Source organism: Somniosus microcephalus, chromosome 21 (assembly GCF_052327205.1).
Source record: "Somniosus microcephalus isolate GS21.2 chromosome 21, FLI_Smic_1.0, whole genome shotgun sequence".
In the NCBI taxonomy this organism is placed as follows: Eukaryota; Metazoa; Chordata; class Chondrichthyes; order Squaliformes; family Somniosidae; genus Somniosus; species Somniosus microcephalus.
The window spans coordinates 57,984,253-58,003,694 of NC_141007.1; the positions used below are offsets into that span (position 1 = coordinate 57,984,253).

The window sequence follows — 19,442 nt, forward strand, 5'->3', positions numbered from 1 at the left end:
CCTGGAACTCACTGCCGATGGAAGTGGTGGAAGCGGAGACACTCAATGTTTTCAAGGGGAGACTGGATAGGTACTTGAGGGAAATAAACTTGCAGGGCTACAGGGATAGAGCGGGGGACTGGGACTGACTGGGTTGCTCTACAGAGAGCCAGCACAGAATCGATGGGCTGAATGGCCTCCTTCTGTGCCGTATGACTCTATGACCCCTTAACCTTCTATATTTCAGGGACTGCAGGCCTAATTTATGTAATCTCTTCTCATAATTTAATCCTTGGAACTCTGGTAACATTCTGGTGAATCTGCGCTACCCTCCTTCCAAGGCCAATATATCCTTTCTGAGGTGCGGTGCCCAGAACTGTACACAGTATTCCAGATGTGATCTAACCAGGGCTTTGTATAGCTGCAGCAAAACTTCCTCTCTTTTATATTCTCGCCCTCTAGAAGACTAACATTCCATCAGCCTTTATGATTACTTTTTGTACCTGACTACTACATTTTAGAGATCTGTGTACATGGACCCCAATACTCTTTGGACCTCTACTGTTCCTAGCCTTTCGCCATTTCACAAATACTCGGGTCTATCCTTTTTTGGTACAAAATGGATGACCTCACACTTACCTGCATTACCTTTAAATATTGTTCAATACTTTTTCATAAAAAATGGAAAAAAATGATGCACGTCTATTTAACTATCTAACATGTTTATCTCAGCCTAGCCCCAAACAGGGAAAATGTTAGCAGTGCAATTATTGACTGATATATGGTTAATAAATGTGTTGCCTGCAGGAAGATCAAGGAAATGAATATTAATAGCATTTCTTCAAAGCTAAAATGACGCAGTCTGGTGGTGTAGCTAGCAATCTGAATTTTGCAAACAACAACAATTGCCCTCCCCCATATTCTCTCTGGCTCAGCATCCCTGGGATCCAAGTGCATTAAGTTTGAAGGTATTGCCATATATATCCCACTTCCTGTCCTCTGGATCAGAATTTTACAAAATTTTACAGAGTTTTACAAAAAGCTTGAGATGGTATCACCAGCGTGAGAACAATTGATGCTCTGAAATTCTCGTTCTGACTTCCCCATTCTGCACAAAAAACTTGTACAGAATTGTGCACGTCACACGTCTTCTTACATCAAGGGTGGAATTTAAACATTTTATTAAATGGATCGAAGCCTTAATTCTGTTGACAGTGGATGTATCCCTCCTTTTGATTCTGTGTGTCTGAAGTAAGATTGTGATCCACTGAATAACAAATGCTGCGTAGGAAAGTATGCGGTCACAATGCTGAAAGTGAAGACAGGTTGGTACCTCCTGGGGATTTGGTGATGTTACATTGCCACATGCAGAAGCCATCATGGGACATTGTTTTGTGAATGCCATTCTATTGAGCAGTCTTCAGACGTTAGAATGTTAATACTGCTACTGTGCATGCTTACTTGTGCCCAGTTCTGTTTGCATATACAAAAACTACACATTACATGAGTTCAGCGTCCCCAAATAAGATCTCCATTCTTGTAAATACATGCTGCAGACAGCAGGCTGGAGGATGTATCCAGAAAGATTGTTCTATTTTTGTGTGTCATACAGACTGCCTATCATTTGACCTCATCTACCTCTGGGAGTGAGTTTCAGCAGTACTCCGCCAGGCCACTAGATGGAGAGCTTTGCTATCTTGGGCTGTTGCTATTTCAGAGGCCGGTAGGGGAGGTGAGAACTGGTGAAAGACCTTCTCCTAGCCGCTCATGGGCCAACAATAGCTAGAGTCGTCGAGGAACCTGCTTCTTTAGGCTTTGTCCCACCTTCCTGACCGAAGGAGGCTGCACCATGATGAGCAACTCGCGAGAATTACAGGAAGGGAGGGAGGAGACAGCTACCTACAGATCTTGTCCAACACACAATATGGACTTTCCTGTGAAAAAAAAACGATGGCATTTGGGCAAAAATCTTCAGCGTTTATAAAATAAAAGATAAAGTTTCTCTTCTAACATGAACAAGTATCCAGTAATTAACATTTTCTGTAAGATCAGCGCTGTAGGTACTCAATCTGTTAGTTTTTTTTAACCAACATTAATTTATGAAGAGCAGATGAACATTAAACCACATCAACAACAGGCCTAAAAATCATGTCCTGAGGCGGGTTATTTTTAGTAAGTGATTTTTATTCATCTGGTACCACATTTTTAATGGAATTGGTATGCTGCTCCAGCAGGGACTACAAATAATACATCACTACTGTCACCACCATATGTGTGCAATAAGAACTGTCATTAAAAATACTTTTAAATGGAACTGTTTTGTTGAATGGCAAAACTGTGTAACTCTTGCTGCCAGTTGTGGGTTGAGGCAGATCATCTCAATTTAGCTCTTTTTCCTTCATTCTCATCAGTTTTTTTTCTATCTATTTCTTCCTCCCCACCACCTCCCGTCCGTCCCCTTCCCCTCCTCTCCGTGCTTGGGTGCAGTTCCATGGGTGATGGCTGCCCTCTTGGACCTCACCCAGGAGGCCACTGTTCATCTGCAAGCCATGACAGTGAGGGTCGGCAGGCCATTCCTCAGCTGCGTCCAATCCTGCCACTGCTCAATGACCACACCCAGGAGCACTTTCAGCAGGGGTCACTGGACAGCAACCAGGAGCAGGTCCTGGCCAAGTTTTTGGCTTCTGTTTGAATTCCGCAGTAATCCCTGGCCCTTTTTTTGTTAACAATGAGAAACATACAATAAGAATGTATGCATCCTGTTGTCCCAAAGGACTGATCAACCATCTCGTCTAGCTTCTAATCTCTTTACTTCTTTTGTTTCTTTTATTCTTTTGTCCGATCGCAGCCCTGCCTTCGATCTAGTTTCTTTTCTTTCCAGTTTTGAAGAAGGGTTCGACCCGAAACGTCAACTCAAATTTCTCTCCACGGATGTTGCCTGACCTGCTGAGTTTTTCCAGCATTTTCTGTTGTTATTTCGGATTTCCAACATCTGCAGTATTTTGCTATCTTATTAGAAGAGTATGCCTTCAGCATTTCAAATTTTAAACTTTTACATAACTCACATTTAAAATAACTTCAAATTCAATTACATGTGCAAAATTTATATGTAGCTACAATTCCACAGCCTCTATAATAAATGCATCAACACATTCCTAGCTTATGTTAACTGTTAACAGATTGTAACAGTTATTGGATCGAACAAAGGCAGTTCCACTGTCCCTCCAGTCTCAAGAATTCAATTAATCAAATATTATTTTCTGTGTCTAATACAATTTGGGATCTAATTAAATTTATAGTCCGAGAGAACAAAAATAAATGGAATTTATGTAGTTTACAAAATTAGTAATACAAGAGCAATGTGCCCACTCCAAGTCAATCTACATCAGTTATTAATACAGTATTTAAAAACCCCAAGGTAATGGGTTGATTTGAACTGGATATCAGTTTTATTCTTCATATACAATAAATATTATTAAAGGGTAGAATTTCAGATTAATTTTGCAGGGATAGGCTTTTTTTTAAACGAATTCAAATTAGAAGGCATTATTGTGAGATTGCTTAATTGGCTATTTTTTTCTTGAGTTGCTTTAAGTGCCTCACTTTCTGGACTGTGGCTTGTAGTTTACCTGTACAGGTTCCAGAGCTACCTGTGCTGCACAGCACAGTGAGGCGAACTGCTGAGTTTAAAGCTCTTGCAACTTGAAATGATTTTAAATTAGCCAAGTTCAAATTATTGTAAAACTTGGATAAAATAAATACAGTACTGTGCAATGTCCTTCTTCCTGAAAGAAATACACTGAAACACTAATATGAAACAGCTCTTAATACAACTGTAAGATATGTGGGTGCCTGATTTGACAGTAACCCTATTGCTCAGATTTCGCTAGATGTTCGAAAGATCGAACAAATAGGTTCGCAATTTTCCTTTTAGGGTTCAAATGTAAGTTTGGGTCTGAACAAACACACAGGCAACAGATTTTGTGTACAAAGATTTATCTTTAATAAATGCTTAACAAACACCGTTCATTATTTAAAGTACAATTCCAAAATATAAGACTCACAACTTATATTGATATTACCTGATTTGGTCCGAGGTGATCAATCTCTGTCCAGACCTCTACGTAGGGTTTCTGTCCCCAGGTCCCTGTTGTCGAGTGTTGCTCCTAGGTCCTCGCTTCCTATCTGAGGTTTTTCCTCCTGGCTTATACTATCCTATAATCTGTCCCATCTCTTTGGTTACACATTTGTTACTGTCCCTGCATCCTGATGATTAGTTTAGCCTATTCCACATCCTGTCTCATCTCCTCGATTAGTTTACGTCTTACTTCATTGAACTGGCATCTGTAGTGACCTCACTTGTGTCTGATGAGGTTACCTATGAGTCCTCTCTTTAGAACATTCCTGAACCTCTGCATTATTTATCCATGATCCCTTACACATGGTGATTCCTTCACTTTATTTCAGTTTTCTTACATAGCTTCCATTTCCACAAACCCGAACCTTAAAAGGACAGCATTCTGTTGTTAGTGGCAGAATCATTAATACAAAAAATTCTATTATCAGCAATGTAAGAAGACATTTTTCACTGAAAAAAACAAAAAAATCTCTGTGGTTATAAAATAAAACAACACAAAGGTGTGCAATTACTGATGCCCTGATCCTGAGGAAAGCCATCACTTTGATGAAACTTAAGCTGCTCTATTGTTGCTGCTCAGATTGCATTATATGTAGCTGGTGTACGACAGTATAGAGCTTCAGTTCCCTTCTTACTGGAGTGGAGGATGGCCAGCCAGTTGATTCCTGAGATGTCTCTTGGGGATAGCTGGAAGGACCACGTACAGCTGTGAGCAGTGGTAAACCTCACTGCCACTGGTAGTGCAGAGCAAATGAGTAGACTGGCCCTCTCAAAGGTCTTCCTCGATCAAATGGCGCACCTCAGTTACAGCATACCCTGACGAGCCTGATCCTACTCATGCTCTGCTTCTCTGTCATGCCAGGTAGTTGCCTTTGTTGTAATAAATGCACCACCTGGGTAATACCTGGGGTAGTGCACCCCTTATGCATTCAAGTCTCACCTGGAGTTAAATTATTTCTATTCATTTAAAGTCCAACATCATTCTGCCTGAGTTTTTCAAATCTTGGCTTTTGACAAGACATTAGCAAATTAAATTGACTTTTTAAAATCACCTTTTATTAAGTGTTCTCACCCATTTTTGGATAGGACCAATCCTTAGGGCTGTGGTAAAAATGAATGAATAATCTGTTAGCACGTTCTAATGATAATGTGCCACTGTTGACACAGGCCTACTTTCTCACTACAATTATTGAATAGAGCAAAATATGGTCCAAACGGTATGGTCTGCAGTAGTATTTTTGTTAGGGAAGGCTATTCCAGGTTCCGGAACCAAGGCGGGTAGATGGAGTTAAGATATAGATCAGCCATAATCTAATTGAATGGCGGAACAAGCTCAAGGGGCTGAATGGCCTACTCCAGTTCTTGTGTTCCTAAGTAATTTATTGGACTTCTCCACATTACAGAAAGTATGCCAAATGCATGGAGCACCTATTAACATAGAAACAGAGAAGATAGGAGCAGAAGTAGGCCATTCGGCCCCTCGAGCCTGCTCCGCCATTCAATGAGATCATGGCTGATCATCCAAACTCAGTACCCTGTTCCTGCCTTCTCTCCATATCCCTTGATCCCTTTAGCCTTAAGAAATATATCTAACTCCTTCTTGAATATATTTAATGAATTGGCCTCTACTGCCTTCTTTGGTAGAGAATTCCACAGGTTCACCACTCTCTGGGTGAAGAAATTCCTCCTCATCTCTGTCCTAAATGGCTTACCCCTTATCCTTAGGCTGTGACCCCTGGTTCTGCACTCCCCGACCATCGGGAACATCCTTCCAGCATCTAGTCTGTCTAGTCCTGTTAGAATTTTATAAGTTTCGATGAGATCCCCTCTCATTCTTCTAAACTCCAGCGAGTACAAGCGCAATCGACCCAATCTCTCCTCATACATCATTCCTGCCATCCCAGGTATCAGCCTGGTGAATCTTCACTGTACTCCTTTCATGGCAAGAACACCCTTCCTCAGATAAGGCGACCAAAACTGCACACAATACTCAAGATGTGGTCTCACCAAGGCCCTGTACAACTGCAGCAAGACTTCCTTGTTCCTGTACTCAAACCCTCTTGCTACGAAGGCCAACATACCATTTGCCTTCTTAACCGCCTGCTGCACCTGCATGCTTACCTTCAGCGACTGGTGCACAAGGACGCCCAGGTCTCGTTGCACTTCCCCTTCTCCCAATCTATTGCCATTCAGATAATAATCTGCCTTCCTGTTTTTGACACCAAAGTGGATAACCTCGCATTTATCCACATTATATTGCATCTGCCATGCTTCTGCCCAATCACCCAACCTGTCCAAATCATACTGGAGTTTCTCGGCATCCTCCTCACAGCACACACGCCCACCCAGCTTTGTGTCGTCTGCAAACTTGAAGATATTACATCTAGTTCCCTCATCCAGATCATTAATATATATTGTGAATAGCTGGGGTCCAAGGACCGAACCCTGCGGTACCCCACTAGTCACTGCCTGCCACTCGGAAAAAGTGCCGTTTATTCCAACTCTTTGCTTTCTGTCTGCCAACCAGTTCTCTATCCAAGTCAATACCTTGCCCCAATCCCATGTGCCTTAATTTTACACACTAATCTCTTATGCGGGACCTTATCAAAAGCCTTTTGAAAATCTAAATACACCACAGCCACTGGTTCTCCCTTATCTATTTTACCAGTTACATCCTCAAAAAATTCCAGTAGATTAGTCAAGCACGATTTACCTTTTGTAAATCCATGTTGAATTTGTCCAATCCGGTCACTTTTTTCCAAGTGCTCTGCTATTACATCCTTTATAATGGACTCTAGCATTTTCCCCACTACCGATGTCAGGCTTACCGGTCTGTAATTCCCTGTTTTCTCTCTACCACCCTTTTTGAACATTAGCTACCCGCCAATCCATGGGTACTGTTCCAGTGTCTATCGAATTTTGGAAGATGACCAGCAATGCATCTACTATTTATAGGGCCACTTCCTTAAGTACCCTAGGATGTAGGTTATCAGGCCCTGGGGATTTATCGGCCCTCAATCCCATCAATTTCCCTAACACCATTTTCCTACAAATACTGATTTCTATCAGTTCCTCCCTTTCATTAGACCCTATGTTCCCCGACATCTTTGGGAGGTTATTTGTGTCCTCCTTTGTGAAGACAGAACCAAAGTATGTATTTAATTGGTCTGCCATTTCTTTGTTCCCCATTATAAATTCCCCTGATTCTGACTGCGAGGGACCTACGCTTGACTTCACCAATCTTTTTCACTTCACATATCTATAAAAGCTTTTACAGTCAGTTTTTATGTTCCCTGAAAGCTTACTCTCATACTCTATTTTCCCCCTCTTAATTAATCCCTTTGTCCTCCTTTGTTGAATCCTAAACTGCTCCAAATCCTCAGGTTTACTGCTTTTTGTGGCCAATTTATATGTCCTCTCCTTGGATCTTATGCTATCCCTAATTTCCCTTGTTAGCCACGGTTGTGTCACCTTTTTTGTTTTATTTTTATGCCAAACTGGAATGAACAAATTCTGTAGTTCATCCATGCGATCTTTGAATGTTTGCCATTGCCTCTCCACCGTCAACCCTTTGAGTGACATTCCCCAATCAATCCTACCCAACTTGCACCTCATACCATCGTAGTCTCCTTTATTTAAATTCAGGACCCTAGTCGCTGAGTCAACTATTTCACTCTCCATCTTAATGAAGAATTCTATCATATTATGATTGCTCTGACCCAAGGGGCCTCGCTAAACAAGATTGCTAATTAATCCTTTCTCATTACATAATACCCAGTCCAAGATGGCCTGATCTCTAGTTGGTTCCTCGACATATTGGTCCAGGAAACCATCCCGTATACACTCCAGGAATTCCTCCTCCACAGTATTGTCACAAATTTGGTTAGCCCAATCTATATGTAGATTAAAGTCACCCATGATAACTGCTGTGCCCTTATTGCACGCTTCTCTAATTTCCCATTTAATGCCATCCCCGACCTCCGCATTACTGTTTGGAGGTCTATATACCACTCCCACTAACGTTTTCTGCCCCTTGGTATTTCTCAGTTCTACCCATACAGGTTCCACATTATCAGAGCTAATATCCTTCCTTTCAATTGTGTTAATCCCCTCTTTAACCAGCAATGCTACCCCACCTCCTTTTCCTTTTTGCCTATCTTTCCTGAATATTGAATACCCCTGGATGTTGAGTTCCCAACCTTGGCCACCCTGGAGCCATGTTTCCGTAATCCCAATCATATCATATTCGTTTACCTCTATTTGCACAGCTAATTCATCCACCTCATTATGAATGCTCCTCGCATTAAGACACAAAGCCTTCAGGCTTGTTTTTTTAATGCTCTTAGATCTTTTAGAATTATTATTTACTGTGGCCATGTTTGATTTAAACCCTTGATTTCTCTGCCTGCCACTTTTGTTTTTCTCCTTCCTGTCTTTTGCTTTTATCCTTGTTTCCCTTTCCTCTGTCTCCCCGCTCAGGTTCCCAACCCCCTGCCATTTTAGTTTAAACCCTCCCCCAGAGCACTAGCAAACACTGCCCCTAGGACATCGGTCCCGGCCCTGCCCAGGTGCAAACTATCCATTTTGTACTGACCCCACCTCCCCCAGAACTGGTTCCATTGTCCCAGGAATTTGAATCCCTCCCCCTTGCACCATGCCTCTAGCCACGTATTCATCTGAAATATCTTTCTATTTCTACTCTGACTAGCACATTGCACTGGTAGCAATCCTGAGATTACTACCTTTGAGGTCCTATTTTTTAATTTACCTCCTAACTCCCTATATTCAGCTTTTAGGACCTCATCCCAGTTTTTACCTATATCTTTGCAATCACCCCCCACTCCCCATAGTATAAAAGTTTGGATCAATTGCATTTGCACCTTCTTAATCTGCAGCGGAGGGACACTAAATGTACTCCTAACTTCTATGTTTCTATGTTTTTTTCCTGATCAGTATGCTGGATAATGTTTGCTTTTAACACAAACGTTTTATTCTGGTCTCATACCAATTATTTTTACATCTACACTGAACTGCATTTTTCATTTACTGGCCCATTTTCCCAAAGGTTTCAACTCCCTTTGAACCTGATTGTATTATTTCTCAATGTTTGCTATAGCTCCAACTTTAGTATCTTTTGCAAACCTTGAATTTTTTTAATGCCATAATATATATTAATATCAGGGGGCCCTGGAACCTTGAGGTATCGCTTCCCTACCCACTTTCCAACTGAAAAGCTTCCTTTTATGGCGATACTCCATTTCATCCAATTAGACCAATTTTTTATCCAGTGCTTTAGTCTATATTCGGTGATTTTTAACTTTAACCATTAATCATTGATGTGGAGCACTCTCGACAACCTTTTGAAAATATAAGTATATAACTGCATTACCCTTGCCACCATGGCAGTGATATCTGCAACATGAAGTAATAACTATACAACATTCCAGCACAATAGTTCAGCATAGCTTCCCCTTCCTGAGCCCATGCTTACTGTCCTGTTCAGATTTTTTGTATTTAAAATCCTGTCTACAATTTTTGCTACGACTCATCTCTAGGATGCCTTTTAGCAATTTTGAAGCAATGGAGCAACGTTTGTGACTTTCCAGTTCTTTGGGATCTCTCTCCAATTGAATGAACTTTTAAAAATGTTGATGAAAGATTTGTTAATTTTTAGCCCACTTCTACTGAATGCATGTTTTCTGTACCTGATTCTTTACCTACCTTTTTGAAGCATTTAATTTTTTTTATAACCATTTCTGTCATTCGCAACACACTGCCTAGCTCTTCCTCAGTTTTCTCTGAAAACCTAATCTTTGAATTAGGCAAATCTCCATCCTATTCCTCTGTAAAAACAGGTGCAAAGTACAGGAAACTTTTGATTAACCGGCACCTAAATAACCGGAAATGTAAGTTAACCGGCAAAATTCAGGAGTAGGTTCAGGTAACTTTTATTACTTGCCTTCCTCCATGTCTTGCTGTGCAAGGGTGTGGCTGCAGCTGTTGCTAAGCTACAGAGATGCTTGCAACTTGTGGCCATTGTTTTGAACCTGTTGCTAAGCAACAGGATTTGTTGCTTTATACAGAGCTCTCAGCTCCGTATCTTTTACTATAGCTTTCGGTTATCCGGAATTTTTGATGAACCGGCACCACGTCGGTCCCGTCCGTGCCGGATAAAAAAAAGTTTCCTGTAACTGTTTAAAAGCTGTTCTTTTTCTTATCCCCCAGGTTCAGGAATCTGCTGTCGCTTTTAAATGGCCCGATGCTTTCTATTACCCTTTGTCTACTATCTATTTAAACAAGCATTTGGCAGATGTTCTTTATTTTTAATAACAACAGAAATTGCTGGAAAAACTCAGCAGGCCAGGCAACATCCGTGGAGAGAGGAATAGAGTCAACGTTTCGGGTCGAAACCCTTCTACAGAACTGAGAGAAAAGGCAGGAAATGAAACAAAAGGCAGTTTGGGGGGCTGGTAAATGGGGGAGGGGATGAAAGAAGAGACATTAAGAGATATTCAAGGTGAGAGGAGATGGTAATGGGACAGGTAAAGAAACAGACAATGGCTCGCGATGAAGTGTGAAATGCGCTGGCAGAGTGAGAGACCGCTGCCCTGTGGGACAGAGAGAAAAAAAAGGAAAAGTCACAAACCAAAAGTGTGGATAAAAAATATAAAAATATAATAGGGGCCGAGGTTATGATCTGAAGTTGTTGAACTCGATATTGAGTCCGGAAGGCTGCAAAGTGCCTAATCGGAAGATGAAGTGCTGTTCTTTATTTTTAACTAAATTTTGTTTGTGTATTTTTTCCGAATCTTTCTTAATCTATTTTAAATGGCTTCTGTTTGTCCCTTAAAATACTGTTTGCATCCCTACTTGGCAATATTGGCCTCTGTTGTCCTTTTAGTTATTTTTATTTTACAAAGTTGAATTTTGACTGCAGTCTCTCCATATAAATTATAGATTCTCTATATATTTTTGAGTCCTAGGAAACTTGCTTTAACTTTTTTCACATTTCCTCACATGTCTGTTCTTTTAAACGTCAATCATTTTGTGTTACTTTTTAAAAATTAGTTTATGGGATGTGGGCATTACTGGCAAGGCCAGCATTTATTGCCCATCCCTAATTGCCCTTGAGAAGGTGGTGGCGAGCCGCCTTCTTGAACCACGGCAGTCCGTGTGGTGAAGGTACTCCCACAGTGCTGTTAGGTAGGGAGTTCCAGGATTTTGACCCAGCGACGATGAAGGATCGGTGATATATTTTTAAGTCAGGATGGTGTGTGACTTGGAGGGGAACTTGAAGGTGGTGGTGTTCCCATGCGCCTGCTGCCCTTGTCCTTCTAGGTGGAAGAGGTTGCAGGTTTGGGAGGTGCTGGCGAAGAAGCCTTGGCGAGTTGCTGCAGTGCATCTTGTAGATGGTACACACTGCAGCCACGGTACGCCAATGATGGAGGGAGTGAATGTTTAAGGTGATGGATGGGGTGCCAATCAAGCGGGCTGCTTTGTCCTGGATGGTATCGAGCTTCTTGAGCGTTGTTGGAGCTGCACTCATCCAGGCAAGTGGAAAGTATTCCATCACACTCTTTACTTGGGCCTTGTAGATGGTGGAAAAGTTTTGGGGAGTCAGGAGGTGAGACACTTGCCATAGAATACCTAGCCTCTGACCTGCTCTTGTTGCTACAGTATTTATGTGGCTAGTCCAGTTAAGTTTCTGGTCAATGGTGACCCCCAGGATGTTGATAGTGGGGGATTTGGCGATGGTAATGCCGTTGAATCTCATGGGGCGGTGGTTAGACTCTCACTTATTGGAGATAGTCATTGCCTGGCACTTCTGTGGCGTGAATGTTACCTACCATTTATCAGCCCAAGCCTGAACGTCGTCCAGGTCTTGTTGCATGCGGGCATGGACTGTTTCATTATCTGAGGAGTTGTGAATGGCACTGAACACTGTGTAATCATCAGCGAACATCCCCATTTCTGACCTTATGTTGGAGGGAAGGTCATTGATGAAGCAGCTGAAGATGATTGGGCCTAGGACACTGCCCTGAGGAACTCCTGCAGTGATGTCCTGGGGCCATGATAATTGACCTTCAACCACCACAACCATCTTCCTTTGTGCTAGGTATGACTCCAGCCAGTTTCCATATACCCTCATGAGCTTTTCACATCTGACAAATCACTGGATCTTAGATGCTCCTCAGGTTCGAGCTTGAATCCCCATCACTAAATCCCCATCACTAAATCAAAAATAACCTCTGACTTTGTTGGTTGTCCAACAACTGTGGGATGAAGCAATCTTCCTCTGCCTCTAGGAACATATGGTGTGGAGATGCCGGAGTTGGACTGGGGTGGACAAATGTAAGAAGTCACACAACACCAGGTTATAGTCCAACAGCTTTATTTGAAATCACAAGCTTTCGGAGCGCTGCTCCTTCGTCAGGTGAAGTGGAGAAATGCATAATCTACACAGATGCAGCCGGACCTGCTGTGATTTCCAGCAAAAAAAATGTTTTTTGTCTGTTTTTTTGTTTTTCATACAGACCCCAGCATCTGCAATATTTGACCCCTTGTGACCCCACCTCATTGTTCTTTGATGTAATGTTTTCCTGACTGACCTGTTTGGACACCATTCACACCTTTGATTGCTGTGATTATCTCTCTGCCGAGGTGTGATAAATGGCAGTTGGAAACATTACCTGTAAACATCTGACATGATTCTCTGACTATATAAGCTGTGTCTTTATGCATTTCTCCACTTCACCTGACGAAGGAGCAGTGCTCCGAAAGCTTGTGATTTCAAATAAAGCTGTTGGACTATAACCTGGTGTTGTGTGACTTCTTACATCTAGGAACATACATCTTTCTGCTGCTGTTACTCAAGTCAATATTTGGGTAATTGACTTCCCCACCATCAATGTAAATCTTGTGTTTTGGTGAGTAAAGTGGACAAAATTTCCTGGAAAGCTCCCAAAGCTCATCCTGCAAACATAATCTGCAGCAAATTCCAATCAACTCCACGGATGGACTTTATGAGTACAACCAAGGCATTTTATCATGGCTCGGGAACATGTTGTTGCATCAACTCCACCCTTGTAACTGTCCATTGCATATTAGCTTTAATACACCTAGATCAGATGAGTTCTATCAACTGTGTGGATAGTATTTCAAGCCATGAACTCAGTACCTCAGCTAAAATCTCGAGATCATAGTTCCAGATGGACACTGACCAGTATTGTTTTTTAATGTCTTAGCATAATAGGTCAGTCCACGAAGTACGGTGAACCCTTATGGGGCTGAACAAGTTGAGTACAGTTTATATACCCGTGTAAAGAGTTCCTATTTTTCTAAACAGATTGTTCCTTCATAGCATCCACATTTAAAATATCAACAATAACATGATTGTCTTTAGGGCCTGTTTCTTATTTGGGCAATGTATATTCATAATCACTTCTGATTATTACTCAGTAGAATTTTGCAAAAGATTTACAGTCAACTGAGTTATTAACTTGGTCCATATATTGCAAGTAAAAGGCACAAAATTCTGATGTTTGAAACTAAAGTTGAAATTTATCAGATTGCCATAGAATTTAGGGTCATATCCTATCACCAATTCAGATTTAACATGATTGGAGACATACCTTCTGCGCCATCTCAGATCCTAAAGATTGGATATAGTCCTATCATTAGATCATGAATTGAATGTTACTGCCTCCACACTCGACTATGAGAGACTTCTATACATGCACAAACTCTAAAAGAAACAAAGGGGATCTAACAGAGGGACCAATCACTGACCCTACTCAGATTTTTTTCATACTGTATAGTAAATTATGTAACAGGACAACCCCAGAGGCAATTATACGGAAGGCAGATGTTGTCCTGAGTTTGACCTTGAGGGTTGATGGGACCACAGAAAGTTGTACAAAAAACTAACCATTGACTAAGCAAGCACAGTGGGACATAGTATATCAACCTACAGATGAAATGAAACACAGATGATACTGGTAGCCAATCACAGGTGGACTTCTTTCTCCTTTGTGTCTTTCGTCTTTCAGATGAGACGTTAAACCGAGGCCCCGTCTGCTCTCTCAGGTGGACGTAAAAGATCCCATGGCACTATTTCGAAGTAAAGTGGGGCATTTTCCCTGATGTCCTGGCCAATATTTATTCCTCAATCAACATCGCTAAAACAGATTATCTGGTCATTATCACATTGCTGTTTGTGGGAGCTTGCTGTGCACAAATTGGCTGCCGTGATTCCTACATTACAACAGTGATTACACTTCAAGAAGTACTTCATTGGCTGTAAAGTGCTTTGAGATGTCCGGTGGTCATGAAAGGCGCTATATAAATGCAAGTCTTTTTTTTTGTGAATGTATGCCACCATTTTACTTAAGGAATCAAAATCTAAACTAGTTCACATTCCTCTAATTTTCTGAATGAATCTGTTGAGGTCAAACTCAGACCATTCATACCCAGGACCAAACCCAATGTTGACTCTATTCTAAACTCTGTCCATCAATTGGCAGGATCATATTTCAACAAAATACAACATCGCAACGTTGTCATTATTAGATAACATAGGAAGGGTGCATGAATCTAGCCATCTGGCTGTTGGCCCTCCTGGTACCTGATACATTAATCCGCTCACTCGCCTAACATCCCCAGCACTAAAATTAGAATGCAGATAGTCATGAAGACAGTTCAATATAAAGCAACATGATTTTTTTTTAGATTCCTTTGCCCGAATAAACCTGTAGTGAATAGTAATGCAGCCCACGTTAGAGCACAAGTTCTCTTGAGGTTAGGTTTTGTTTGACTGTGGAGTTAATCTTGCATTTTCTAAAATAGTGGGAAGCGAATAACCGACTCAAAGTAGTTAAGAATGCAGATCTCTCTCAACTGGGAACGACCTGTAGACTGAAATGACAAGGCAGGATACGAATCTGCCCTCGCTTAGCTACTCTCGTGGAGGCGTTAACCCAATACTTTTCAATTGATTGGTGTCTTTCGCAAATAGCGGGAGCACAATTTGAGACACTTGCAGTGAGTTTATTTACCAATGTCACCGTATGCGAGGCGCTTTGGGACGTTTCTGGTAGATGTGTTCCGGCCTGTAGAAATGCAAGATCGTTCTCCTTGGACAATGAAAATGCGAGAACTCAACTTTTTAATTGTAAAAAGTACAATATTCACTGAGGGGTTTACAAGGCACTTTCTATCCATATTTGCATAGCTTCTAAACAAAAATAATCCAAGCTTAAAAAGTCTGTTTTCAGTTTGAATTCACCAGTCGTGGAGAGATGGGATTGTTGCGTTGTACAGTTTGTACTGGGCTATCAGGGAACTCCGAAAGCTTCAAGAACAAATCCCTATTAAAACAAACACCTATTAAAACCCCATACCCGACGCATGCAACTCCACGAGTAAGTAGTTTGTGGAATTAGTGGGAAATGTACACCCAGTGCACTCCTTCCCTGAGCTGCGAGACTCCAGTTCAGTGATTTCCACTCCCAGTGTACTCGAGTTTACGACACTCAATCAAGCTGTTCCGAGGCTGTATTTTTGACTCCGCCGTGCTTTACTCTTGAACTAAAGATTTTTTTACAATATTTATACAGAACAGTCAGGGAACAAAATAATTCACTATATGTGAAGCACAGAGCGAAATTAATAAGGCGAGATATAACCAACTCTTACCTACAACCTTTCAATTTACATTTAATCTATATCCTGTGATATTATTATAGGCGCATACTGAACATAAACTGACTATAGATGCGCCAGGCTGTCCAATCACTGTTGAATCTGCAGCGCCCTGTCCGAGTATAACCCATGTCATGTCTCGATTCAGTTAGCTTTCAACATGTTTCTTCCTAACAATAGCTTATAAAATGACATACAAAGCGACCGAGGATTATGCCCAGAAATGGTGGCCCTTCCAGTTCTTTTGTTGTCGAGCCATTTCGAACCAGACTTTTGTATGTGTGTTTGAGACGCGCCGTCTCCAGCCAGAGTTCTCGGCTTCATTCTCTCTTGCTTGTGCAGAAAAGTCCTACACTGAAAATTCGTTTATCGAAGGCTCTTTCGTTTTGGAGAAAACTGCTCGCCGGACGGGGTGCTCAGGATGTCCTTAGCTGAGCACGCTCTCCGCTTCCCCACCAGAAACTGTCACCTGGGACTCGGTCAGGTCCCGCATCTGGTGACCTTCCGGACCTCTTCCCACGGGAAGCTTCTGTCTCAGCGCGAATTTGGGGCACAGCATCGTTTGGAAACTTCTCCAGAAACTGCCTGACAGACAGATGTAGAGGATGGGGTTGGCGCAGCTGTTGGAGTAGGACAGGGCCACCATGAACTCGAAGAGCCTCCTCATGGAGAAGGTGTCGGGTATGGGCAAGAAGACGACGCAGATGTTGATGGTGTAGAACGGGAGCCAGCAAATAGCGAAGGCCACCACCACAGCCACCACCATACTGGTGATCTTCTTGTCGGAGCTGTCTGCCTCGGTGCTGTGGGATGACACCAAGGCGGTCTTGATTCTCAGCAGCAACAAGATGTAGCAGAGCGAGATAATGGCGAAAGGTAACGCGAATCCCAGCACAAAGGTATAGACAATGAAGGCGGTGGTCCAGACAAACACGGGCTCCGGCCAGATTAAGGTACATATATCCGAAGTGCCATCCACATCCGAATAGATTGCCATGGGGATCACGGGTATGAAGGACATCATCCACAGGATGACACTGACTTTCTTTGCCAGACCAGGGCTGCGCCACTTGGAAGATCTGATGGGGTGCACCACGGCCAGGTACCTGTCGATGCTCATCACCGTGATACAGAAAACACTGGTAAACTGGTTAATGCCGTCAAGGATCATCACCAACCTGCACATGAACCCACCGAAGGGCCAGCGACGGAGAGCGACCTGCAGAGCAAGAAATGGTAGTCCCAACATGAACAGGCCGTCTGCCATTGCCAGGTTGAAGATGTAGATGTTGGCCACTGTCCTCATCTTTACATGTTGGACAATGGTGAAGATGACCAAAGAGTTGCCAACCAGGCCCACCACACAAACCAAGCAGTAGAGGACGGGGATCAGGATGTCGTAGATACTTGAGGGGATTCCACCCTCGAAGTCCTCGCTGTCGTTTGCCGGCCACAGGCCATCGGAGGTGTTGGCTGCAGCCTCCAAGTAAAAGATTGCTTCAGCGTCCACTTTGACAACAGATGTGTTCATTTCGGATGGAAAATAACTCATTGTAATCATTTTTTTTGTTACCACAGCAGAGGCAGAATTAAGACAACCGATGACTTTTAGATGTTCTAGAGACACTGGAACTGAGCGTTTCACCAGCTGAATGGCCCATTCGGAATCCTCTCCATCTTTCTGCTTCTGATTTGTGATGTTTGTGACTCACTTCGAGCCGCTTCCACAGCTCCATCTGTTCAGTGCCCCCGATCGCTGAACTCTTGTTTCCACAATCACTCTCTCTCTTTCAAATAGTTTCCAACTTTCCTGGTATTCGGTTACTTTGTCAATGGTCATCAGTTCAGGCACAGCGCCCACTACAGCAGCTAATTACAATTTCCATCACTCATCCCAGGAGAAGTTTACCATTGCTGTCAAGAACGACTTACCTCACCGGACCCCCTTTACTGTCCAGATCAACGTGTGAGGCTATTTACTGCCCTGGCATCAACTTAAAGTGTGTTTAAACAGATCAGATGTACTTGTCAAGTACTCGCTCACTAAATCCCAACCTCTTCGAATATCCCGATTCATGGATATTTTAGCTACTCAGGCACCTGGTCAAATAAAAGTAGCATATTGACTATTCGTTTTGGGGGCTGAAATGTCAGGTCGGTGATGTTAGGAAAAGTCTTGGGTGGAAGAAATAAAGCGCTCTGCTTTGGCACACGCAGACTGGGATAAAGCGAGCATATTGCCATCTCATACACAACACAATGTATATATCATTAGAAAAGGGAGCACGATTTCCCCCAAGATTTAATGAGCACTTTATTAAAGCCAGCTTTCAAACACACTGCGCATGCGACACACACCGGATGATTGAAACTATTTGAACAATGTTCCTTAAGCAGACAACTCCGGATGCCACTTTCTTTTTCGATGATTATGTCAAGGCATCCCTGGAATTTCTGAAAGTATTCTTCCTCATCAATCACACGTCCCGCCTAATTTAACACTTTCCCGTTTGGCAATTGTTCATAATTCAAAAATAAAATATTGCGTCTCTGGAATCCCGTTGATTGATGGGCAGTGCCTTAAAGTGAATGGACTTAAACCTTTCTGAGAAAGTATTACACCTCTCATTTAACATACTTTCTTTTGATTCTAAAACCTCCAATCTTGCCCTTTCCCGAGAATGATGGAAATAATTTAGAAGGAGGGCTTACTTTTATTTAGTGTCAACTGTGTCTCAGTGGGCAGCACTCTCGCCTTGTCACAATCAGAAGGCTGTGGGTTCAAGTCCCACTCCAGGGACTTGAGCATATAAAGCTAGGCTGACACTCCAGTGCAGTACTGAGGGAGTGCTGCAGTGTCAGAGGTGCCGTCTTTCGGATGAGACGTTAAACTGAGGCCCTGTCTGCTCTCTCAGGTGGATGTAAAAGATCCCATGGCACTATTTCGAAGAAGAGCAGGGAAGGTGTCCTGATCACTATTTCTCCCGCAACCAACATAACCAAAACAGATTATCTGGTCATTATCACATTGCTGTTTGTGGGAGCTTGCTGTGCGCAAATTGGCTGCTGCTTTTCCTACATTACAACAGTGACTCCACTTCCAGAATAGTACTTCGTTGGCTGTAAAGCGCTTTGAGATGTCCGGTGGTCGTGAAAGGCGCCATATAAATGCAAGTCTTTCTTTATACAACAGAACTGTGTGAGATTAGAAGGCATCTTCTCACAACACTTCCCCGTTTTAATGCCATTCAGCACCTTTAACATTATAGTGCTGAACGTGGAGGAATGAACTACATATTTCAGAGATTTTTAACATTACTTTCTCGAAGCAACACACAGATACCACTCTGAACGAAGACTATTGAACGGAAGTCTCGCAACGTTTCATTGTTGAAGGCAGCGGGACTTGTGTATTTCGGTCAAGTTTTGTATAAATCTAAAGTTTTTTTTTCTTTCTGCAGAATCTTGCCAACAGTAGCTGGTCGAGCCCTGACTGAGCTGAAAGCAGCCCGCGATGAATGGGCGAGGAACTCCACTGATTTGCGAATCACGGCGACCTATTCGCTGTGATTAACCTGAACTGGATTGGGACGCCCCCCAACAGACTGAGCATTGGAGAATTCAG

General features: G+C 42.4%; 1 protein-coding gene across 1 annotated transcript; it reads right to left on the bottom strand.

Moving 5' to 3' along the window:
• Nucleotides 1-16,244: 16,244 nt before the first annotated feature.
• LOC147102856 (somatostatin receptor type 5-like) lies at nt 16,245-17,378 on the bottom strand. Its single transcript, XM_085964109.1, has one exon. The coding sequence runs from the start codon at nt 17,376-17,378 to the stop codon at nt 16,245-16,247; it is 1,134 nt and encodes a 377-aa protein (XP_085820235.1).
• Between the last annotated feature and the right edge of the window lie 2,064 nt (nt 17,379-19,442).